Source organism: Micropterus dolomieu, linkage group LG23 (assembly GCF_021292245.1).
Source record: "Micropterus dolomieu isolate WLL.071019.BEF.003 ecotype Adirondacks linkage group LG23, ASM2129224v1, whole genome shotgun sequence".
Taxonomy (NCBI): Eukaryota; Metazoa; Chordata; class Actinopteri; order Centrarchiformes; family Centrarchidae; genus Micropterus; species Micropterus dolomieu.
In genome coordinates, this window is record NC_060172.1 from 27,189,758 (window position 1) to 27,215,775 (window position 26,018).

Sequence of the window (26,018 nt, forward strand, 5' to 3'; positions counted from 1 at the left end):
GTCTCCGCAACCATGTAGCAAACATGCATGCAAACCCATGGCTCTGAATAAACATCTTAAGGAAAACAATAGAAATGTAATGGTGGTGTTTTGATGACAAATCAAATAAGTTTTACACCATCTGTAACTGTGCACCTTTGTGGCTGACTGGCCTTAAAGGTGTCTCTGGGCCAGAGCACTTCCCTAATGGACCTTAATGGGTTTTATGGTGCACTGCAGGCTTCTAATGGGGTAGTATGTCTGATGGGGGATGCTGCTTTCAGGTCCTCCTGGGCCCTGTCTAGGTTCCTAATGTGACCTGAAGAGAAGAATACATAATGTATCACTGATTCTAAAAGTCCAAGGTTAATACCCAGAGTTAGAGAAAGTGGAGAATTGTAGGGGGTGAAAACAGGGAAATGTGAGGTTATGAGAATGTGTGAGAGCAAAAGACACGAAGAGAGAAGCCCAGGAGTTAAAGCAGCGGGAGAAAAAATACCATGGCATATTATTGAGGGACATTTTGGTGGTAAGCTGCTTATTGATAAAAGCACTAATCTGCCTGGCAGAAGGTAAGGAGGCTGGGATGTGTGGTGATATAATATCTCAGCTAAAGGCAATGCCATCAGGGAGCTGAGCCTCCACACAGCTTTACCTAAAGGAGTTACTCATTTTATTTTATTTTTTTGCATAAAAAGTGGAATCTGACCATGTGCCACTCACAGAAAGCATATGAGCCTGAGGAAAAATGAGAGCAGATCATTGTGGACCACTGGCTTTTCATCAGACTTGATCGATAAGGAAAGACTATCACTTTTTAATACGTATATAGATCACTAGCATCACTTTAATTAGTTTCCTTCTACATCAAAGAGCAAGTCAGCATTGCTGAGCATTTTGATGACATGAAGAGGGCTTATGGTTGGCAGTCAGGGCTAGCTGCACAGAAAGTTCTATTACAATTGCCATTTATCAGGAGGGGTTTTGTCACTGGTCCTTTTGCCCTCCAATCAATACATTATCACATTATTAAAAAATGTTTAATGCATAATCACTATAATAGGTGGCATGATACATGAACGTATTCATTAAAAGTGACAGTAACTCTTAATAATGGAGGTGTTGAGACAAATAAAATCTACCTCTGGAACCTCACATGGTTACCAGGAGTCCTCTCTTTGCTGCATGTTGATGCGACAAAACTGGGAGATTTAACTTTTGGGTTTCATTTTTATTTTGGTTCCTGGTGTGCAAAATACCCTATAAAACAGCAACCCTACCTTGGTTGGTGACACTCTATACCCTGCTGTTGAAATGCTAATCACTTTGCCATGTCGCACCAGTCCTTGTGTACAATGGCGATAAAATCTGTTCAAAATAACAACTTCTAGAACTGGAAGTAACAAGTTCACACTATGTTGCTAACTTCACATTATCACACTTTGTTGCCACATTTTCCAAGTTTTGCAATGTCTTACTGAAAAAAGGATGAAAATCCCCTCTTTCTTCTGCAGAAAACTCTGTGGAAAGTTACAAATTTCAGCATTTTACAGGTAAGTGGGCAAAAAGGCTTTCCAGATTGTAACAGATAAGTACATTAATTATGCTTAACATGCTGAAATGTTTACTGCTCCCTCTTGTAGATGGTCTTAGTCTATTATCTATAACTGTCAGTCCTGCCACACTAAGGTTGGGCAAACCAATCTCAGAGGGCCAACTCTAACCATTCAATATAAGAGTGAGGTGCAAATGAAATCAATCCTTATGTCCTATTTCAAAGAATGGTTCTCTCATTAGGACGGGCCTGCTAATTGAAGTAATTTGCCTCTCTGCTGTCTCTCTTGCCCTCACCGTGTTGATCATCCCTCTAGTTAGAGGCTTCTCCCCGCCCCCCGAGAGCATTCTGAATCAATACTTCCTCTGTTAGCACTAGGAAATCTCTAAATACTGTCTAATAAGTGTTTGCAAATAATATACCCATCTCTAACTTCTCATCTGTGTTTTCCAATTCATTGTTACTTAATTACATCAGTTCAAATGGACTATAATTCTATAATTAAATAAAACAATAAAACAAGGGGGCTTTCACACCTGAAAGTCCGCACCAAGGTTCGAACCAAAGTTCATGTTTTGATACATTTTGACACATTCGGTTACTTTTGGCTTGGTTTCACACTGCAATTCTGCGACCGCACTAAAGGACTTTCCATGACAGACTTGCGTCCTGTCGTCATCATCTATATGGGCTGCGTCTCCCTATACTTGACATTGATTGGTTTATTAAACAGTTTGACAAGAATGAATGAATAAAAAATGAACATGCATATTTGCCACTATATTATTATTATTATGTATTACTACCTGCAGCACCAACTATACTGACGGTTAGTTCAAATTCGCAATTAAACATCCTCGCTGTGCAAACACTATATCGTCGATGAGAAGAAAGGAGGAGAAGACAATAAGGGATCCTTCTGCACCTCCGTTTCAGCAGAAACCAAAGATGTATGTGGCAGTGTGCTTCTTTAGTGGCCGTTTGTTTGAAAAGATGAGCTGTCATGGGAGATTAATAATTGTGTCCTTATTTTAATGCATTTCCCTGTGCATTTGTTTGTTTCCGGTTTACACGTCAACCGCCAAACTTCCTGTAAACAGTCTGAAAGTCCGAACCATCCAAAAAATGCTTTCACACCAGAAACTAACCGAACCATGGTTCAGTTTGATCCGGACCGCGACTACCTCTTTTCGTCGGAACAAATTTTGCCTGCTTGGTCCAGACCGTGGTCCGTGGGAGGTTTCACACCTGCAATTTTGGTTCGGACCAAATTGAGAAGTCTGAAAGTTCGGACCAAATGAGGTAGGTGTGAAAGCCACCTTACAGGAGAAAAAAAAGAACTACCTGACAATACATAGGATACATGAATAGTTTGTGAACAGAGCAAAAACTACATGGCCACTGTTAACAGATTTTAGATTAGTATTAGTTGTGCTCCTAATGTTACTTGGCTTCTACAAATGCTAGCACAAACACTCCTGAAAGACCATCATGCCTTCAAGAGAGTCAAACAAATTAAGATGCATCATCTATACATACAATTTTCTTTATATTTTTTTCTTATACAATGTTATTCCTACTGGAATTCTTTATATCTCAGTAACTTGTAATACATTGATTAATCAGATACATATTTCAGTACAAGGCCGATTTACACTTTTACTTCCTTTACTTCCTTTTTACCTCTTGCCACATGTCACTTGAGGTGCTGAATATGTAAGTCCCATCATGATCCATGCAATCTAACTTTGAGTTAAGTCAATTTTTAATCTTCTCTCCTCAACTACTTGGAGCCCACCAATAATATTATAGCAATAATATTATGGTCTGGCACTTTATTGGTCTTCTGGTGGAAAACCTGAACTCTGCATGCTAATGACACATGCATCAAATAGGATTAGACTTGTTAAGTCACAGGTATTTAAAGCAACTCTGTCCCTCAAAGTTTTGACAGTTGATTGGCCACAGAATAATTAGGATGTATCCTGATATGTAGGCGCTCCACTCTTTAAGACAACATCAAACAAGATGGCATCAGAAGGCTACACAGAGTGTGCCAAGAAATTGTAAATGTGCTGAGTATAGCAGGCAGTCTGTGCACCCAGCATTTCCGCATAAGCCTTGATTATTGAGCTGTGCCATCTTTTATACTGTGTAGAGCCAGATCTCACAGCTGACATCCGTCTCCGTCTACTGTAACTCAAGGTAACACACACCCTCTCTACCCTGGCAAGATACTTCAAAGGATGTCTGGGGAAGTTATGTGAATATTTTTGGCCTCAATCTCCACCTGCCTAGCACAGTTTTTAATAGCAATGAGCAGACACACCAAAGAAGATTTGGAGGGGTGGAGTTTAAGGATTTTAGGCACTGGCCCACTGCAATTTTACAGTGAAATAACTAGACCAGCTAAAAAAGTAATATTCAAGGCAGATCAACTTGATATGGTTGTATTCATTTTATTAGTTTGACTTTGATCATTGACTCAGACATAAGTAGCTTCTTGTCTGTTGTAGTATTCTCTTGTGTGTATGTTACACGGAACCAACGGAGATCATTTGATATTGTACATATCTAGTCTTTCCCAGGCTTCCACAATCTTTTCCCTCATTCACTTTGGAAGACAGTCTCTTTTCCAAGGCAAAATGAATACATCTTTAACATCTACATCTGTTCATAGTGCTGCTACTTGTATTGTTATGTTGGCTAGCTATTTCTCTCAATGAGCTGACACAAAGATCACTGGTTACCTCCCGATCTTGATTACGTAATAAAAAAAAAAAAATCCTTAGATGTCTGCCCAGCTGACAATTTAAGGCTAAAACACGACTTGACATTAGTCTACTCAGTTGTTTTTCATGTGTTCTGTCTCTCACTTTTCTTGTCACTAACACTCTGATGTATTAGCTGATATTGACTGATTGACAGTAAATTCATACATCTACCTAGCCAGCTAGCTGCATGTCAACAGGTGCTTTTTTTGTTCCTCAATATCCACCAACCCGCAGAACTAGTAAGTTACAGGTTATCTATGCATGGTTATTGAATATTTTCTTTGCAAGTGCAGGAGTCAGTGTTGGAGACTTAAGGAAGTTCAGAGAGACTTGAGATAGCTGACTAAAAGACAGATTAATTGTTTTGAAAGCTTTGTGTAAATGTTCTTTCGTCATCTGATGTAGATATGTTCTTAGGAAATATTTGCTGTACGTCTATAATGTCCAAATGTATTAGCCGTTACTTGCCATGATGAACAACATCAATAGACAGAAAGGAAAGGAGTTGCCTGTGAAATGTTCACGTCTTTCTATAGAACTTTTTGAATTAAGTAATTTATGTATTTTAGGTGAATATCTCTATGTGTAAGCCCAAATCATTTCAGGATGTGTGAAGAATACTTTATTATGCTTTAACATAATTATTGTCCCAAGGGGGAATTGCCAGTTTAGTCTTTGTGTTCAGTCATCTTAAAAAAAAAATTAAATTAGAAGATCACAGTATTTAAAGACAATGCTTCAGCAGAAAATAATGAAAAAGGCTCTGGAGTCTTTGGCTTCATTTTCTAATGGGATAGAAAGTCAGTCTGCATGGGAGCAGCTCAAACACTCCAATCCAGAAGACTCATTTAACTCAACAGTGTAATGCATGGCATTTAGTATTTTGCTTTTTTCCTACAAACAACTCAGGGATGACACTTAGCACTAAGCTTATTCTTGTGCTGACAATCTTTGCAAAGTTTTTATTATCTATTCCTCTGTGGTATTATCTCAAAGTTTAGTGATGTGCGATACCACTTAATTCCTATATGATCCAATAAGTAATACCTAGGCTGGTATTGCCAATACTTTTTACATATTTTATTTCTAGTTTAACGTGACCTCCCCCCTCCCGTTTCTGTATTTATGAGGGAAATAAAGAGTAGGCTGTAGGCTTATCAATTTCAAATAATAGCTGCATAACGACAATACATCAAACTACTGTCATATTCTCGAATTATAATAAAAATATCCTCCTCAGAACTGCCGCTTCATAACATCATCATATTATTGTTAATTAATCTCAGATGTTTAGCGAAGTTTGCGGTGTTGCCAAAGTATTTCACTGTCTTTGCACACACATCACACAGAGCAACATTATCACCTTCAATGCTAAAATACAGCCAGACGTGACTGTTTTTACAGTCAGCCAGAGTCAGTATTCAATTGCGGGAAATGTAAAGGGCCGCAGCGGCTCACTTCAAAGAAGCTCCGTCACAGAGCCGTAGCGCAAGCATGACTTTGACAGGCGGAAGGAAAAGTATTTCCTATAAACCGAGTATAAATAGACCATCCTGGTGACAGTAAGATACTTATGATAAAACAAACACTCACTCCAAATTATGGAGTTTAGATATCGATCCTTTTATATGAGCATCGATCCTAGAGCAGGAAATGTTGGTATCAGAAATATCGATACTTTAGGATCGATCCGCACATCACTATCAAAGTTATACTTTGACAAGCTCTTGTGCAGTCAAGCATACATTATGTTCCATTTTGTATTATCCTCTATTATATGACCTGTAACTGAGTCCTTGACCAGCAACTAAATACACATACAATATTTCTTTTCAATATGTATCCCTGATACAATATCCCTGAACACTTATATTATGAACATATTATTTTGAATGCTTGCTGCAATCACAGCTAAGCTACACACACACACACACACACACACACACACACACACACACACACGGGGCATTACATCAAGTAAATCACTGTGCTTCTTGCATCACTTCCCACTCTTTCAGGTTCACATTCAGACACAGCCTCAGACTGTCTCTCTCTTGTCTCAGTGTATTCAGAACTTTTCTCTGTCAGTCCTCCGCTGCCCCACTCTAGATCGCCTGACCCAAACACCTGTCTACCGAGCTACTCCTCATCAGCAATTAGTCCCAGTATTTCTAGAAGTTTGTTCACTGCCAGATTTCTTTACCTTTCAGTCTAGCCATTTCTCTTGTTACCTGTTTGTCTGTTAGTACCTGTCTGAAATCTTTTTTTCCTATTTGTCTGTTACCTGTATGACTGACTTCCAGTTGTTGACATCCTTTCTATTGGTCAATTTTACTGTGGAGGGCTAGGAAATAAAATCACCCTGATGGGCATTTGTGTCAGCATTTGAGTCCAACTTTCTATGTCAGGTACCTGAATGGTGACAGTATGATCTGGCCACACTATGCGCTATGAGAAACTACGCTATGAAATGTATAAAGCACATGACAAATTCCACTGTGCACATTATTTTGTACCCCTGTGTTATATGCTTTCTCCAATAGTGCAAAATTCCTAATTAAATGTACCTCAAAATCAATCAAACCTATAAAAGCTTCCACTTGACAATCTGTTCCTGTCATCTTCATAACTATGTTTGATCCAGCCATGCCTTAGCTACATCAAGTCTGGATCAAAGTACCATACATTCATTACTGGCTTCTGCTCTTAAAACAGCCTTTCAGTGTTTGTCAGAAACGTCGCCTTATCAAAGCCAAAAATAATAATTTTTCCCAACAAGCTTTTTGATTGGTTTGGTTGGTTTTAAAATGAAGAGGCGTATGGTTACTGTACTCATGCAGTCTAGCACATGTACTTACTTCATTATAAAAACATACATAAAATGCAGATTTTCAGATAAATTCAAATACGTTTCTATGCTGCTCAAAATCCTTAAGAAATAGATAACAAGATGGATGATAAGATAATAAGATAATAGTGCATTATGAAAGCAACAAGCATGGAATGCACAAGCTGATTTAACTGATGGTATGTAGGTGTGTGTGTACAAATATATATAACACTAAACTGAAAAATAGTAGGTGTATTCTAGGAAGTTCAGTTATGTAACTGTACTAGCTACAATTCTCAGAGGTACTATGTTGTAATTATAAAAATACATTGTACAGTAGTCATGGACATACTGTATTATACACTAAGGTCACTAGCCTTGATTTAAGTAGGTTTGGCAACCCACCAAGCATTGGACAGTATGGGCTAACACTTGGAAATGGTGTTGTTAAGATGTAAAACGGCAGCTGTTTTGGTGACTAAACAATATACGGTATTTTTAACACAATGCAGTGAGCAACACAATGTCTTGAATCACGCCTTTATGCTATAAAAGAGTAAACAAAAAATGCAGTACAGGCAGGGTAAATTATTCCAGCATCTACAATGCTTTTACCTCACTTTCCTTATAGCCTTCCTTTTCTGGGTAATCAGCTGTGTGTGTATGTTTGTGTATGTGTGTATGTGCGTGTGGGAATGTGTGTGTCTGGCCTGTTTGAAAAATACTGGAAGGCAGATTGGAAACAAAGATAGGGAAAGATAGGAAAAATAAGTCAGCTGCACTCCTTGCCTTCCCAACTAATCACTGAAATGCAGACGACATATTTTTCAATGATTTCTAGTTTTATTGGTCTTGAGTACAGGTAAGAGAGAGTAGTCAGTTTCACAGTTTCGTAGAACAAGTGCACATTTTGCCTCTGGCCTGGTCTATAATATACCTCTGCTGGGTTCAAACAGCAGTATTGGGCTAAATTGGGCTAATCCCAGCTCAAAGGGATGCCCAAAGTTCAGAAAGTGTGGGCCCTGCTTAACAAAGAAGCAGGTTAATTAAGAATCCCACTGACTTGCTCTACCCGTTTCCTACTCTAAGAATCCCCTTCCTTGGCTTTAGGTAACTGCAGACAGGCATGAGATGAATGAGTAGCCCACAGAGGGAAAACAGTGATCCATTTTTGATAAATAAAGCATAGTGTTAATAGTGTGAATGTACATAAAGGATGAATTTACAGCTTTGAAAGAAGTCTGACTGCTGTGTAACATAAAGTGTTTCTTACCGCTCACATGGGATGCTGTTAAAATGTAGGATTCTCATTAAGTGACATGTGAAAAAAGGTGCTAGCTCTTGGACCCAAAAGGGCTAATTATCAGATCTAATGACAAATGTGAGTCATTGGTTTCTCCAGCAACCACCATGCAAGATCACACATTCAAAGGTGATGAGAAGGGGGAACTAAAAACCAAAAAGATAGTCACTGTAGAACTGCAAAATCCAGTTCCAGTTTTCTTGCTTTAGCGATGTAAAGACTGTATGTCTATGTGTATGACTGTAAATTTGATTTAACTTGGCATTATATAAATTTAATTAAACAAATCACTCACAGGTTCAAACATACTTTTATAAATTAATCCTCAAACTTCTAGGAGAAAGTTTGAATGAGTAAATGAGGGGGCGTCTGTGTGCAAATATGTTGTTCATATTCAAGGTTGTTAATAATGTTAATATGATATAGTGTAAGATTTCGATCATTATTATGGAGCAACTAAATTCTGCTATGTTTACTTGAATTGTCCACACTGCATATGACATGCTGTATATCATGCATTTACGCATTATCAATATTGCCATATGGATAATTATTTCTTTGAAACATCCATACTTTTCTGTATGTAAATACTTATCTAGGCTCAACGACAAAATTGTGATATACACCTGAGAGTGGTTTACCTTGCCAAGACCCAAAAGAAAATTCCCAATGAGCCTACTTTAATTACAATATAACCCAAACAGGTGCAAGCAGAATGAAAGCAATTGTAAGGACCTCTGTTCAGCACAGTGAAGCTACAGCACCCCATCATGCAATGAGCTTATCTTGTTTGGTTAAATATATTATAGAAACATTTTGCGCCTGTTTAATGGTACATTTGCACTTGTTTAGGATATTTCTTGCCAAAAAAATGGGTTATATTGTCAGAAGTAGTAGAGACATTTTAATTAGGTATAATTCTAAAGTGTGCTGTTAACTGAGGACCGGAGTCTATCTACAGTATATCAGCCTCACATAGGCCAATCATTTTACTCTCTGCTCCTGATGCAATGGTACTCCATCTGCACAGGGGTTTTGGAACAGTTGGCAACAAAAAGCGCTGTCCATGGTTCTGAATTCCATTGGTTCTAGACACATACAGTACATGACAACTGTTGTTCAGCCTGTCAGATGTCTAAGTCTATTCCTGTCAAGCATTTTAGAAAATGGATTTAATTTGAATTTGCTGTGAGGCAATGGATATTTTTTGCCCAATTGCCCTGAACTGTGCAGTATGTCTGTAGAAATATCCTATACACCTTATACGGCATTTCAGGAATTCTGTTCCAAAGTGGGTTGATCTAAAGAAATTTCTGAATTGATAGCAGTCCTAGCTCCTAGTGCAGGAAACAAAACAAACAATTCTGCTCAACTTTAGCATTTATAGGTGTAGAAGTTTCTATAATAAATTAAAATAAAACAAATATTCTCTGGTGAATAAATAAATTGTATTCTAATGGTAAAATCAATTAATGTGTGAAGAATGTGTGGCAAACAAGGCTATACAGGACATCTGGGAATGGGCAAAATATCCTCATGTTTTAAAAATGTACGTCCTATCAACGACATAACTACAAGACCCAACTCCACCACCTCACCCCCATACACACATACACACACTTGTCTCACAGTTTTCAGCAGAGACTGCTTTAATTTGTTGAACACTGACTCAGATTTCCACCAACAATAGATAGCTGTTCAAAAGTGGAATGTCTTTAATTAAAGCCTGAGGGAGATGGAGAAAAAGAATGATAATGCTGCAGATAGTTACAGAGCTAAACTCTGTTTGGGTACAATCTTACAAATCCTTTTTTAAAAAAAAAAAAAGCTTGTGCTCATAAATCATAATCTGTAAACGTGCAAGCTGTAACTTTCAGACACAATACCAAGAAGTTTAGTACAAACCAAGACACCTGACCACATTCCCAATGAAAAGCCATTGTCAAGTGTAACACAGTTAATTAAAGCAGGGGCACCACTCTACATCTGTCACATCACTTGGCAGTTACTTTAATTATATATTTTGGTCAATCTGTTCTTCCTGATGTAAGAGGGGATGCCATACATGAGACAGCATCTGCTGAGGTATGTCACATGAGCTTCAACATCTGTTCATGTTTTTACACAGCCTGTCAATCACTTGAGCCATGTCTCATACGCATTTATGTTATCATATTGAGAAATCACAAACACTGTCAAGTGCTGAGAGCTTACATCTGCGCCACAGTTACAATTAACACTCTTTTACTAAGCAGTAAATCTACACACAAACACAGAGATTGGCACTACACACAAATACCCAGACACACCCTGTGGCTTGCAGTCATTTTGGTCCCTTATGTTGTCCATCAAGGAGACAGTGGTGACTGTTCTCTAAACTGACTCCACCCACATAGGCTTGTGATCACCTAAGCTGTCAGCCAGCATCTGCTGAAACTACCAACCAGCCAACTGTGATACTGGCTCTGAAGATATCGCCACAGAAAATATGTCACCTACACATGTTCAGAGCTCAGTGGCATATTTTCCACTTTTCCACTAATTTTTATGTGGCAAACTTTATCTGCAAAGCTTAGGAGAATGTCAAACTGCTTTGGATGTATGACACTGTGATTTGATATATGGTAGTGTCTTGAAAGCTGCTGTCAACTTGTCTTGGATGAAAATAAATTGTATACATCAATGGCAAATATTTTCAATAAAAAAACATGATAGCCATTTTATATACCTCTGTAGCAACATGAATGTTTGATTATTACAGCTAGTCAATATTTATGAGATTCACAAATCAAAATCAGTTTTCACTCAGTAAATGTTAGAGGTGGCTAGAACTATCAGTCACGTTAGGTTGTGTATTGTGGATGCAGTGTTTGTTTGAAAAGGAATGCCCCTGTAGGAGGCTGTCTTTGGATTTGGGGGCTCTTGAAGTTATGTGATACTCCTACAGACCTCCTACAGACACTGAGTGATTTTTTTCCTCATGTAGAATGAAACTTCAGTACAATAATTATTACTGGAAAAAGGGATTGGCATTTTAATAGTCCATATATAATGGTCTTAATAAACTGATGGGATCACAACCTATGGACATGTTGCTGTACTATTATACAGAATGCTATACTATTTAAGGATAATGGTAGTCTGCCTTATCCGCCCTGAACACACACACACACACACACACACACACACACACACACACACAAATACACATCTATACTACAACAAATATTCACACACTTGCAGATGACACAGAAACCTAGAGACACACTAGCTTTCTATCCCTAGACTCTACAATTTTTCTGTTCGTAATCCCCTCTGAGTCTATTAATATTTCTGTTTCCATGGCGATTTGAGCCTTGCCAAATGTTGTACAGATAAGAGGAGATAAGAGCATAAGGAGCAGGGAGATAAGAGCAAGTGACCTGCCGAGATCAGAGCTCTAGAGGTCAGGCACAAGAGCAGAAGTAAGTCACTGAGAAATGGCAAAACTCGACTGCCAACACGATGAAAAAACAAAATATGGGCCATCTAAGTTTTCTAGTAGTGCAACACTTGAACAGATACCTGGGGTTAATAATTTTTGCAGCAACCTTCTTCATATATCCGATTCTACCCTCCAGAGAAGTTACATGGAAGCAAAACAAATAGTAAGACAGCATTTCACTGCAGTTAATATTGAGAGAAATAGTACTATACTCAATCTATAACTGGAGTCCAAAAAACTGTATCATTATTAAAATGATTCCTAAAACATATTAATGTTGCCCATGTGGGAATGAATTTTTTTAGTGGCAACTAAAATTTAGGGAAAAACAATTTCATAAAATCTTTAACAAGTTATATGCTTTTCAAATGGGAGTAGACATTTTGCCTCTCCCTAATCTGTCATCTCACACATTATGTGTAGTTCTGCAGAGATTGAAATTGTGAATGAGAAAGAAGTGACAGGAACAAATCTGCGATACATTTTAAAGTATCATTTTACATTTTTACAATGATGGCAAAACCATAGCAAAAGCTATTCAAATTATTCAAATTTAATATCATTTTATTGCCTCATATAATATATCATGGCACATTACTGTAGCTGACAACATAGTCCTAGATGAGAGTAATTTATTCTATAAGAATTTTTTAAATGTTGCAAACAATAAAAATAATATATAGTTCTAAAATTGAATTATCCCTCTTTAATCTCCTCAAGCTATGCAACACACCGACCATTACTCCTCTAACAGACCATCTAGTTACATTTTATAAGGCATGACTTTACCTGTTTGTTGTTATACTTCTGTTGGCTGGTCTTGTAACTGTAATCTGAGTACTGGTCTGACCCGGTAGAGTTGTCATCTCCTCCTGTGCCCACAAAGGTGTTGGCGGCAGGAAGGTCCTGGACAGCCTGATGCTTCTGTGATGCTGAGGGGGATTGGGCCTGCAGCTGAATGGAAGGTAAAGGGGAGTTGGAGCGGTAGTGCCTGCCTATATCAGGGCTTCCTGGCGAATATGTTAAGGGCAGGTGTATCCTCGGGCTATCGTTGACTCCATCGAGGTTGAACTTGAGACTCTTTTGAAGGCTAACCTCCTCCTCTTCCCCGAGTGGTTTTGGGGACTTCTGGGGTTTTCCTTTCCTTCCTCGCTTGCCTTTGGCATTCTTTGGTGCCTGTTTGGGTGCATATAAGTCTTTTGTTTCCTTCTTGCCAGCCTGATAACCACTCTTTGTTTCTCTCTGGATGCGGTGACGAATAAATACCACCACCAAGATCAACATGACAACACCTGCCACGCCGGCAAGACTTCCAAACAAAATGTTACTACGCTGTGCAGCAAAAACATTGTCAGGATCACCAGCAATGTCCCTGTCCAGTGGAGTATAAAGACTGTGTCCAACTAGAGCCTCCACTAAGCTGACATTTGAAATGGTTTCATTGACATAGATGTGGACCAGGGCAGTGGCATGACGTGCAGGCTTCCCCCTGTCACTCACTCGCACCACTAGGCGATGTAGTCCACCATGTTTTCGGGTCATCTCTTTTGCTAGAGTGATTTCCCCACTGGAGGGGGAGATTCGAAATAACTGGTATGGGTTTCCACCAGCAATACTGAAGACAAGCTCTGCATTAGGCCCACTATCCAGGTCTTCAGCTTCCACTACCTCAACATGGCTATCTGGAGAAGCAAGAGGTGACAAGCGCCTGAAGGAAGAATTGGAGGGCTTGGTGACCACGGGGTCATTGTCATTTTCATCCAGTACATTGATTGTAACACCCACATATGAAGACCTGGGTGGCTCTCCTCCATCCACTGCTTTTAGACGGAAAGTATAGCTGCTTTCTTTCTCCCTGTCAAATGAGATGCTTGAAAGAATGGTGCCGGTTCCATTTTGAACAACAAACTTCCCTCCATCAGGCTCTACAGAGAGGTGAACGTGAGCGTTCTCACCTTTGTCCACATCCAGTACTGTTACCATCCCAACTGGACTAAGGGGAGGCATGTTTTCCAAAACTGAAAAGCTGTAGCCACTGAGCATGAACTTAGGGTCATTGTCATTGCGGTCAAGGACTTTTATTACAACAGTTGCTGTTCCTTTATGAACAGGTGACCCTTTATCTGCCGCTGTGACCCGGAACTCATAGTGTTCTTTATGCTCACGGTCAAGCGGGCTACGGGCTCTTACTTCGCCTGTATTTGGGTCAATCTCAAACAGGCCTTTGATGGATGAGTCTGCCAAAATATTATAGAGCAGTTCTGCGTTAGTGCCACTGTCAGCATCTGAAGCTGTAACATCCAAAACCTTCTCCCCTGGTTGGTTTTCTTCGGCAAAATCTACCTCAAACAAGGTTGGGGAGAATATTGGCGAGTTATCGTTCACATCAGTCACCTGCACCTTCAAAGAGTTTGTACTAGAGAGTGCTGGATTTCCAGAATCCACAGCCACAATCTCTACTCGGTAGTCTCTAACCCTTTCGTAGTCCAGAGGAGTGGTGGTCTGTAGGAAATACTTCCTCTTGTTGTCACTGGATGAGTCACTGGCAGGGCGGAGCTGGAAGGGCACATCTCCTGCGACCACACAAGTGACTACAGCATTCTCTCCCTCATCCTTGTCAGACACTTGCACCAAAGCAACGGCGGTTCCTACTGGCATGTCCTCTGAAATGTTAGCCACTCCTTCACTGTGTGTCACAAGGCCAATCCCACGAATCTCAACAGCTGGAGCATTGTCATTTTGGTCAGTCACCTCAATGGTTACAAATGTCTTTGAGCTTTTCGGTTGAGGACCCTTATCCCTTGCCACCACATAGAAGGACAGGCTGCTGATTTCCTCCCTGTCCAGTGGTCCTTTGACATAGATAATGCCAGTGGACCGATCAATTCGTAAGAGTTTCGGCACTGGGTCTACTGCTTGGTGAAGGGTGTACTCAATTTCTCCATTAGGGCCCATGTCAGAGTCATTTGCTTTGACCTACAATAAAAGGAATGTGGTTAAAGGTGTGATTTATGTGCAACAATGTGGGGTTAGAATTGAAGGAGGCCACTGTAGGATTTTCTCTACTAATCACTGGTCAATGAATGAATGAATTAATTAATCATCAGATGTCTGATCACTTCAAAGCACAGCAAGTGAACTGCTTTATGTGGCCATGTTTCATTATTTCCCTTCCTCTCTGCTTTTGATGGTTATGCCACTGGCCTTATTTTCTCTTTCCCCCTTTCTTTTATTCCAGAAAATGGACTGGAGAAAAGGTTCACATGAAAACACAAAATATTAGGGCTGCTATTTCTTTCATAACATCCAGTGCAATTTCACAGTGGTATGCAGAGAAAATCCTACACAAAGTATCTTACTCCTACACGCCGACATTGTGTATCTCCAACTGTATTTCCGCAAGTATAATAGGACAACAAAAGCGATAAGCAGCTTAATTACCTGTACAAGCATATCGTGCTAATGCTCTAATACTTAGTATTACTTGAAATGCAAAATAGAGTAATAGGAGTGAAACAACTTACATATAATTCATAAAAACTTTGATGGAGATATGTAAGCCGACAAGAACTAAGTGTGGCCTGGTTTTCCGAGAGCTCAGCCTAAGAGGTTAAATTTTGAACATCAGAGTTGTATGGCTAAATATTTTAAAGCCAGAATAAAAATATCTATCTTTAGGTTCAATTTACACAATCAGACTGTATCTGAGGAATAAACACTGTACAAACATGACACACAGACTAATTTTTCAAAAACATCTTGATAAATTGGCTGAGCATTGCTGTGTTTCTTTGTTGCTGTATATAAAATTCAAAGCAGTACATCAAGCAGCACTAACAATTTTGGTTGCAATTTAACTCTTCACTCAAGAATAATAAGTTCTTAAAAGCAAATATATTTGCATCACAATCTTACCTGCAACACAGAGTGCCCCACTGGACTGTTTTCCGACACTTCCGCCTCATACGTGGACTTTTCAAACTTGGGAGAGTTATCATTAGCATCAGTGACTACCACCCTCAGCAAAGCACTGCTGTAGCGCTGAGGGTTTCCTCCATCCACTGCCTTGATGGTGAGGTCATAGGAATCCTTTAACTCGCGATCTAGGTTGCCCAGGACAATGAGCTGTGGTAGCTTCCCCCCCCTGTCGTCAGCCACCTGTAAACCAAATAGGGTTGCTGCGTCTGGCCCTGCAGTCAGAGCATAATCCGCCACACCATTCTTGTCCGAATCCCTGTCTGTAGCTAGAGGTATGGAGAATAGTGCCCCCATGATCGTGTTCTCTGGGACAGAGATGGTGAGAACAGAAGACGGAAATTGTGGAGTGTTGTCATTGATGTCCTGTACCTCAATGCGTCCTTCAATAAGTCGTGGGCTCTGGTTTTGTATCAGATCTGTCACTGATACTTCAAATTCCAGGTAGCAGGGCTTACCCTTAGCCAGGGATCGACAGTCCCTCAGGGTCTCTCTGTCTATGGGAATTTCTGTGGTGAAAATGTCTCCCGTCTTTCCATCAACACGAAGGTAAGGGGCACCCACCTCCAGCTTGTAGAGATGACCAGAGTCTGGCAGGCCCTGGTCTGCTGCCAGGCTACCAATAAGAGTGTTGGGAGGCTGCTCCTCTTGGACCCGGTACAGGATACTGCCTTCAGCAGAACCACAGTGGAGCACCAGGACCCAAAACAGCACTACTCGTAAATTCAGTTCCATTAGGTCATCAGAAGATCTGCCTGAAAATTGACAAAAAATATTTGTGTCAAAACGTTGTTTACTTTTGGAAATCATGTTTATAATTACCTGTAAAATGCCTGTTAACTGTAACAAGCTAAACAGTATTGAATTATGTTTGTCAATAAGATATACCAAAACCTAAAGCAGGCCTAGAGGCACAATATAATAATTAGACAGCAACAACAACAAAGGGGGGAATTTGTTTGTTATGTTTTTTTAAATGCAATCATAACTATATCCCAACATGGTTTCTTTTGTCCCAGAGCTTCAATTTCTTCAATGGATGTCTCAACTTTAAAAATGTCAGGTAGAAACAAATATAGAAACGAGAAATTATATGTTGTGAGGTAACACCCAGTGGCCCAGTGTGGACTGTTTCAACGGCATAACCAAATAAAAATGTAATCCAAAAAAAAAATCAGCAAACACAGCCTAAGACTCATTATTTTAGTATTACACTTCTAGACAGTGAGCGCTGAAGCAATGTAGCTCAAATGTAACCTACGGTAAGAAACATACCCTCAAAAGTAAATCCTAACAAACCTGCCAAGATATTATCTTTTGACACGTTTCATCTACGTTATTACCAGAGAGGCCTCTAAGAACAAGGGCTTGCATTCTAAGGGTTGTAAAATGCCATATCTTCCCATGTAGACTATGCTACTTGCCCATTATCATCATATGCAGCTTGCAACAATGCACAATGTTGAAATTTCCATCCATGCTCCCTTGCTACTGGCTAGCTCAAACAGTGCAATCATTATGTTTGATTTTGAACCTTTCAACTCTGTAATTACGACCCATTATTTTAGTGTCATCTTTGATCTATATTCCCTCTAGCTAAAGAATTTTTGCTTTTTTCATGCTACAATGATTTTAGACTATAATTATTTCCTTTGTGTGTGTGTGTGTGGAGTTCTATTGGTAATTGAAATGGGAGCAGAATTTGAGGTTAAGTATCAAGGTCCAGTGCTCTGGTATCAAAATTTAACCAGTTTTTTTGTTGTGGCACATCTGTTGAGTGTCTACTCACTAATCATGTGGTGTATGCTTTCAGTTCAGACTCTTGTGTTCAGAGTCTATTTGCAAAAGCCTTTACAGAATGCTACTGTACGTACATCACCACTTTTAGTTTAAAAGGTATGTAGTTGAAGCATTATATCACCTTACACATATTTTTACCCTGAGTTTCGATCAGGAAAAAACAAATGGGATCTGTGCACCAGTAGTTTGTGTGGTTGTGAGAAATATACAGTACATAAATATGAGCAAATAGTGTTATTCTGAGCCTAGATCAGTACATTCTGCATCTCCTCACATTAAAAAATGTTCCAGAGAGGTGCATAGCAAATGTGTATTAAGCTAGACAGCAAAACACAAATATACAGAAATTCAATGGGAAATCCAATTCCTTTCAAATACATTCAAATTGGAAGCGCATGTTAGTGATGCACTAATTGCTCAGTTATCGATGTGTCCCTTTTTACATTTGCAGGGGGAGCATCTAGTCAATGTGGCGCGAACGGTGAGTGTGCATTATGTGTGTTCATATGTATAAGACAAAAAAGGCAGGCGGGAGTAAAAACATTATCAGTGGATCCAAAACACAACTGCCATAATTTGCAATACAATAATAAAATAAAGGTAATTTATATTGTGAATCTTTCATACTACCATCCTTGCTTATATTCAATAAGCCTTTAAGTTAAATGAAGATGTATTACCACTCAAATTGATAAGAGCATTGTTTGCATTGCAATTTGAATAATGTGATTATTACAAACGACTCTGACACACAGGACCAGAATGTTGGTCACGATGACATGCTTTAGCTTACCTGACTCTTATGTTTGCGAAGCAATCTTTGCAAAATGGCCATTTAAAAATAAAAACTGTAATTAATTTCATAATGTTTTGTTTAGCTGTAACCATCCCCCTGCCATTACAGGCACTTCTAGAATGAATAGGAGGGTTTTGATAGTGACATGATTGTTATGGTTGATGACACTCATGACTTAATGTCTTCCAGTTGGCCTCATGCCTGTCTTCCAGATGGCACCGTGCCTGTCAGCCAGAGCGAATTGGTGTTCTTTTTTCTTTGTTTACATTTACATTAAAATTGTAAAATGATGTTTGTGAAATATGCATTTTGCCATCACTCACTTTTCACTTATCGGTTAAATAAATATTATTGACACCATGCCTTTTGGGTTTTATCTCATATTTCTCAGCTATCTCGCAAATATTTTATCAAAAGCTTGACAGCATCAATTTTTCCCCCTCATTTCAAAGCCGGTATTGGCAAAGGGGAAATTGTACTGAGATTTTTAAACACTGGACTACTGCGTGTCTCACCAAAGTTCACTACCTGAGCAGCAAAATGGATACATTAGAACTGCTGAACACAACTAGCAGTGACATTTCCTGCATCTCAGCGCTTTTTCTCTGAAAAACTTGGTTATCATCTGCCATCCCAGATGGTGTGGTAGACCCACAAGACTACAAGCTGATTCAGGCAGATCACAATACATAACTCAGCATAAAATCAAAGGGAGGAACAAGAAGTTAGTTTCTCCAATGTGTTGAAAGTCATATTTCAATCCTGGTCAATCACTCCAAGACATTTATAGTCATTTCCAGTTCTTGGGTCTACAATAACAATGCCAAAAAGTGGGGCAGATATTTTTATATGTATACAGATGTTGGTTATTAAAACTTGCCCTGTCAATACCCAAGAACTGTGGTAGCAGAGTGGAGTTTTTATCTTTGACACTGAGTCCCCATTATACATACAACATTGCCGAACTACTTTGTGATAGCTACACCAAAGGACAACTTAGATCTAGTGCTTGGGTGGCCTCTACTGTACTACAAGTTGTGTGAGTGCAGTGTACACTAAACTTTCTTGCAGAGATATTAGGGCTCTGCACGGCCTAAAGGCCTCAAACTGTAATTCCTGTAAGTGCCGTTGGCTACAAAAATCATCCTGCACAACAAGAGAAAACAACACATACACTGAGCCAGAGACTTATGGTGATGCTCTGGAGCAACAAATATTCTTAAGACATATCTTTCCAAATACAATTAAGGCATCCACTGTCTGACTGAGGAGCGAACTTCCACTCTCCCACTGAAGCAACATTCAGCACATAGCCTCATGCTGTGTTCATGCAATGCCCCAGATGGTTCCAACATAGAGAAAAACTGGAGGCAGCATGTACCACAGTATGGAGGTGGACCTTCAAAGATAGTCTCAAACTGCCTGATGGGTCTGCTATTTGCTATATCTCCAGTGAAGATGTTTAACTTTGCAAAAATTAATGCAGTCAAGGCATAACTGCTCAGCAACGGAGTATAAGACCCTGAGGAACATCACAGAGTAGGCTTGCCACGTGGCAAGAATACTGCCTGGCCAAAACCCAGCTTATTAAGACCATCAGGGGTGCCAAGTCTAAGTACAAGACCAGACTAGAGAGTCAGTGTTGCATGACTCATGCTCAGCATGGCCATCACTCCACAGACTCACAAGCTGCAGGAGACGCTCACCTAAGCATACCCCTTCACCTGCCAATGACCTGCCCACTGTGTCACCTAGGAGTCTGTTATTGCTTATTCTGAAGTGTCAGTGAAATTCCTATATATATATATATATATATATATATATATATATATATATATATATATATATAAACACACATTTCTGTCGCTTATGCATATCAAAATATGTGCACTGGAATAATTGTCCCTCCCTTCCCCTTCCTTCTGATCTCTCCCTTACCTCATGGATTAACCCATTTCCTCCAGTCTTACAGTGAATGACTGTGAACTCCCAGATTCCTCCTAGAAACTACCTACAATCCTCTATTGCTCCACCTCTCCCTTAAGGCTCAGTGCCCAGGGTGAGAGCTGCCACTCCGCTCCTCCCAGAGCAGAAGGTGAAAGACTTCACTTGCAGCTAAACATCAGTCAAACCGCAAGGTCTGATTGCGTCTCACCCGGAGCCCTTAAACAGTGCACCACCCAGCTGAGCCCACTGTTCAAGAAAACATTTCAACTTCTACATGTCTACAATCACCGACCCTACCTGTGGCACATTGTGCACAGTTGGTCTCATTCCCAAGACGGATACAATTCATTGCCTTAATGAGCCCAGGGGTGCTGAACCCAGTCATAACAATGACCTCTTGGTCAAATTTGGTACCATCCTTGCTTACAAAAACGGCAAACTCATTCCACCACGAGGAGTCTGCTTGCATGGTGGTCAGCAGGCAATGCAGGAATATCTGTTATCACCGTGGCTTCTACTGTTGGATCCTGTTTATTCACTCTGACTTTAAAAACATCACCCTAAAACTGCTCCACATGTGACATATCAAAAAACCTTTTTCAACACAGATAGTCAAACAGTCTTCAGGAATGTTGAAATTTCAAAGGTGGGAGGGGGAATCAGTGTTTGATTGGCGCATTCTTAGCTACGCATTATGATGTCCATCTTTAGGACAAAACGTTGTTGGGCACGAAGCAACCATATTAATTGAACCCTAATAAGTGTGTGGTTATCAAAGAAATACCATATAAAAATATAGTGGAGTGTGTGGTTGCATATGTAAAAATTGAAGAACAATATCATTGTGTTGTGGAGCATGTGTGCCGATCCTGGTTACCATAGAGACAGACTATGTAGTGACTGATGACACTTGCTCTTTAAGGTAGCTGCTCCACAGGTCCAGCAGAAACAGCTCAAGCATAGAATCAATTGAGGTATTATTGTAAATTACTAAAATGTCAAAGGGTGTGGGTTGTGCCTGGAAAAACAATCATCAGAGTATAGGAATGACTATTTTGTAGTACTTGCTTGCTTTTCAGTGACTACAGAGAAAAGAATGATCCAACAGCAGTGCCAGTATTCTGCAGAATCTGATTTTTCACCTGTTACAGGCTTGTGAATGTCTTCTATAAGATGCGCTCATCCCTGCTTGCTAGAGTGTGGAAAGATAACGGATGAGGTAATGATTTTCTCAACTGATGTGATTTGATATATTGGTTTGATTCAATGATTCTGCGCCTTTGGCTAGTATAACATTACCCTCCCACCAGCATGATTTATGATGGGCAGCATCACAGCTTAACCCTCCTTACAGCTGATCTACCAATAGAATTTACCACAAAATGTTACTCTAAACACTTCTAGTGACTGTAAACCCTGGGCATTGGTAATGGAAAAGCAATGGTCTTTGGTTGGAAACACTTGCTAAGGGCATGGGTATTTCATTTAGGTATTCATGTAGGCTGCTCCACACAAAAACACTAATGGAGGGTCACACCTACCACAAAAAAATCCCATTAAATACACTGAGATCAAAGAGGCTGTATTCAGACATTGAGTGTTTAAAGGAAGTTATGAACACACTGACAGGTCATTTACTTTATATTCATTGTTGGTCTTTGTATGCAACTAAAATCAGAGTTTAGTTAGATTCCCTTTCAGGGGTATTTTACTGCTTTTGTATTATTTTATAGGTTCACTCTCTCAGGTTTAAATAACTGTTTGATTGATTTGATTGATAACAAATGGCAAAGAGTTATCCTTCCCTCAGAAACTCCATTAAATGACACATTGAATACGGAATACTGAACAATAACATGCAGAGGAGAGCATAGGAAATGTGTGAAGCTCACCATGGTTCAACAACCTGTTTTCATAGCAAGTGAATACAATTATTGAGGGAATTGAACCGACAGCTTATCCGTTTGCCCTGTATTCATAATTGTATATGAAGATACAGTAAATAGATGGATTTACTATGTACATGTTTTTTTTTACACTTGCTTTGGCAATGTCTGTTTCCCATGCCAATAAAAGTCCCATGGAATTGAATAGATAGATAGATAGATAGATAGATAGATTGATAGATTGATAGATAGATAGATAGATTGATAGATTGATAGATTGATAGATTGATTGATTGATTGATTGATTGATAGATTGATAGATTGATAGATAGATAGATAGAACTTGTTCACAAGAATTACTAGCAGGACCAATTAAGTCTGTCTTTTGCCAAACTCCAATCTCACACAACTGCTTCATAATCAACTGACTTAGTTCATCACATCCATCAGGTTTATGTCTAATAGACATAATATGGGATATGGGGTAGAACTTGGTTACAGGCCTGTTTTGATCAGGTCTGTTTTGACGGCCTTGTAGCCTACAGTATGTGTGGGAACTTAGACCGACATCACTATGTGAAGCAGACTATTAAAATGTGCCTGGTGGTCGGTGGAGTGGCGAGAAACAACACCCCAGACTCCTACCAGAGAGCACAGGAGATTACCCGTGCGGATGCGCTGATCAAAGATCCCCCCTCCAAATATATGCACGAATGTCTTCATAGGAAAACAGCGCATTAGTTAGGCTACTAACATGGAAGGCTATACACCAGAATTATTTGGTCGAGTAAACAGCTTAAAAGAAAGAGTCACTAATAAAGATAATTAGTGCGATGTTTGCAACTAGAATCCACGAAATGGCGAGAGTGATACAAATGGATCACGTTTTCTGCTTCACATAATCATAATGGTGTAATAAAATGCAATTAGCCGATCGTCACTACAGATTAGGTTGAAGCGTATGTACTCATATTGTAAGTGAAGTGCAATGATAACCAGACTTTATGACTTTAATGCCATTACTCACGGGCCTTGGACTTCTAGTCTACTCGGATTTGTTTTAATTGCAGTGCATCGTCCAATCAATCATGCAGCGCGTCATTTTTGTGGGAGACATATCTACACAGCTACCTTTCTCTCGCTGTGTCCTATCAACCTGTAACACCGAGCCGCTGCTGTGTCGGCGCGTCTATTGTGTGCGAGTGCACCGCGGACAACTTGTTGTATAAACGGTCTATTTGGAACACGGCCTGCGTTTTTAGACATCACTTCAGACAAGTCAGAAATGTTTTTTAAAGAAACTTCATTCGAATCGCAACACAAATCTCCAACAATGTCGACAAAGCACAAACAACTTTCTCGGTTCCTTTTGCAGTCATTTCAGTAGCCTACCTGAGCCAGAGACTTCTCTATGAGCGCTTGCAGCGTAGCCAAACCGTCCGCAGCTGATATGTCCGCCGGTGATCCCAGAGGCAGGTGTCTAACCCTCAAACCTCCGTCACAGTGCTGACATAAAAAGAACTTCAGCAGCCACAAAATCCATTCATAGCATTTAGAACTTTCCGCATCAGAAATGAGGATCCTGTGTCCACCGTCGTCCGGCAGTCTTGCAGAACTGATAACAGATTTCTGTCGCTGAAAATATTACAAATTATGACCTGTTTGTGTTTGATTATTTTATGATAGAGCTGGGAAACGGAGAGTCTCACTCCATGGCCTACTGTGTGCCATTTCCAGTCCTTAACAACTGATCCCTGCCAAGATATGCACTCGTTGGCGCATCCCTTCGGTCCAAGTTTCTCGAGCGCTTCCCCTGATATAAGTAGCCTGGAGCGCGCTCTAAGGACGCACAGGATGTCTAAACGATGGCAACACAAATGTCATTTTTGCAACGTTAGACGGAATAGCTAAACGGTCCTAAAAAACAAGCCTATCTGAAGCATTTCCAGAGAGCAAGTGGTGAGATACTGTGGGTAGGTTAGTTGCTCCCCTCTCTCCCTCTCCCTTTTTCTCTCTCTACTCATCAGAGCGTGGGAGGAGGTGGGGCTCCCATCCACCGCAGCACACAGCAACTTCACACTCAGCATCACATTATGCCTGGGCTGCCTACCAGGAAATTGTGTGATTCCTACAGTTTAAGAAGAGCTCATCAAACTGGGTCACCTCAAAAAGCCGAATGCACCCTATTAAATAAGCGTATCATGAAGTCACTGTGCCTGGCTTGTAATCATTTTATTCGACGATCGGTGCTTCTGTTGACATAAAATGCAGTGATCTATATATATACACACACACACACACACATATATATATATATATATATATATATATATATATATATATATATATATATATATATATATGTAACAGGTAGCCTTCACCACAGTTTACTTGTTGATATTCATCCCATGTAGTAAAATGAATGGCCTAAAATGGAAGCTGCTTGGCCACAATTTATTCATTTGGCGCCACCCTCAGGCAGTTATAATAAAGAAAGGAAATAATATAGTCCTGTGCATCAGCTGAGGAAATTAGGAGGGATTGACTGTTAACATTGCTTGATGTTGGAATAATGCATATTGTAGTGTTGGTTTCTTGTCAGTGAAAACAATGACTATCACTTGAACAGGAAAAAAAGGTCACTTTGTTGGTGTATATTGGAATAAACGTATGTCTGACATCATGTGTTAAAACCGCAGCAGGCGTAATTAAAAAAACAAAACAATGCTTTTGCTCAGGGCTATAAATCAGCATTGCTCAGCAGGGAGCGAAATCCACCCCGCCACAGTTATTCTCTTTCCTTTCTTCCCAAACACTGATGCCAGTGATCATAACTGCTTAAGCAATAAGCAATGGACCAGGAGCAATGAGTCAAACACAGCTTTTGTCACAAAGGATAGCCTTAAACAACGTCCTCTGGAGAAAACTTGATTTCATATCTTCCCAAGCCATTCTGAGGCAAGAGTTTATCAGAGTGTTTCCAGTGTGTGATCCTTTACTCCTCCCCCATCTCTCATTAGCTGCAAACACACAGCTGTTGGGTTACCTCTCCAGGGCGCCCATTACTTGCTGCCACTCAGGCTTGCGGTGTCCCTGAGCCAATCATATTAGAGCTCCCGCCCACGCACTGCCACTGCTATGCTGCTCTTCACCAGTCATACTAATAACGTTTAAGTATTTTCACAGGTGGCCCATAAGTTGTCTAAGAAGAGAGCAGGCAGAAAGAGATGAAGAAAAAGGAACGGAATTCAACACATAGATGTTTACCAAGAAAAGGCTAAATCAAATAGTTTGAGTGAATCAGAGTTCCAATAGGGAGCTACCAACCCCTTTGAATCAAATCATTCTATTTCATTTAAATGTTTTAAAGCCTCACTTAAAAGGAGGCTTTATGTGATTGCAAGAAATTTAAATTCATGTTTCTTGTCATTAAGCAGAAATGAAGTTTGATGATGTCTTGCTGTTTAATTAAATGTTTTGTCTCAATCTGTTTTTAGTAATTAATCACATAAATCAAAATAGAAATTTAAGACAGTGTTTCAGTGTTTAATTATACTTTGTCTAACTACATGTATCGTCAATGTATTAATGTTCAAGTCAGAGGGTCTTCATCAGGTACGTGGCATTCATATAATTTATTGAAATTCATGCATATCTTAAACCAAACATCAGACAGAGTGAGGCCACGA

The 26,018-nt window shown here is 39.7% G+C and overlaps 1 protein-coding gene across 3 annotated transcripts in view; it reads right to left on the minus strand.

Annotated features, from left to right (window-relative positions):
• The window catches only part of pcdh1a (protocadherin 1a), an 89,058-nt gene extending 63,473 nt beyond the window's left edge, over positions 1 to 25,585 (minus strand). For 2 of the 3 annotated variants that reach the window (XM_046040063.1, XM_046040064.1), the window contains exons 1-3: positions 25,376 to 25,585; positions 15,841 to 16,655; positions 12,715 to 14,901 (exon numbers count right to left, since the gene is read on the minus strand). In XM_046040063.1, the coding sequence (XP_045896019.1) occupies positions 12,715 to 14,901; positions 15,841 to 16,635 (2,982 nt within the window). In that variant the 5' untranslated portion in view covers positions 16,636 to 16,655; positions 25,376 to 25,585. Of the gene's footprint in view, positions 1 to 196; positions 299 to 12,714; positions 14,902 to 15,840; positions 16,656 to 25,375 lie in introns of those variants that run through there. The other variant, XM_046040065.1, reaches the window with a different exon arrangement.
• Between the last annotated feature and the right edge of the window lie 433 nt (positions 25,586 to 26,018).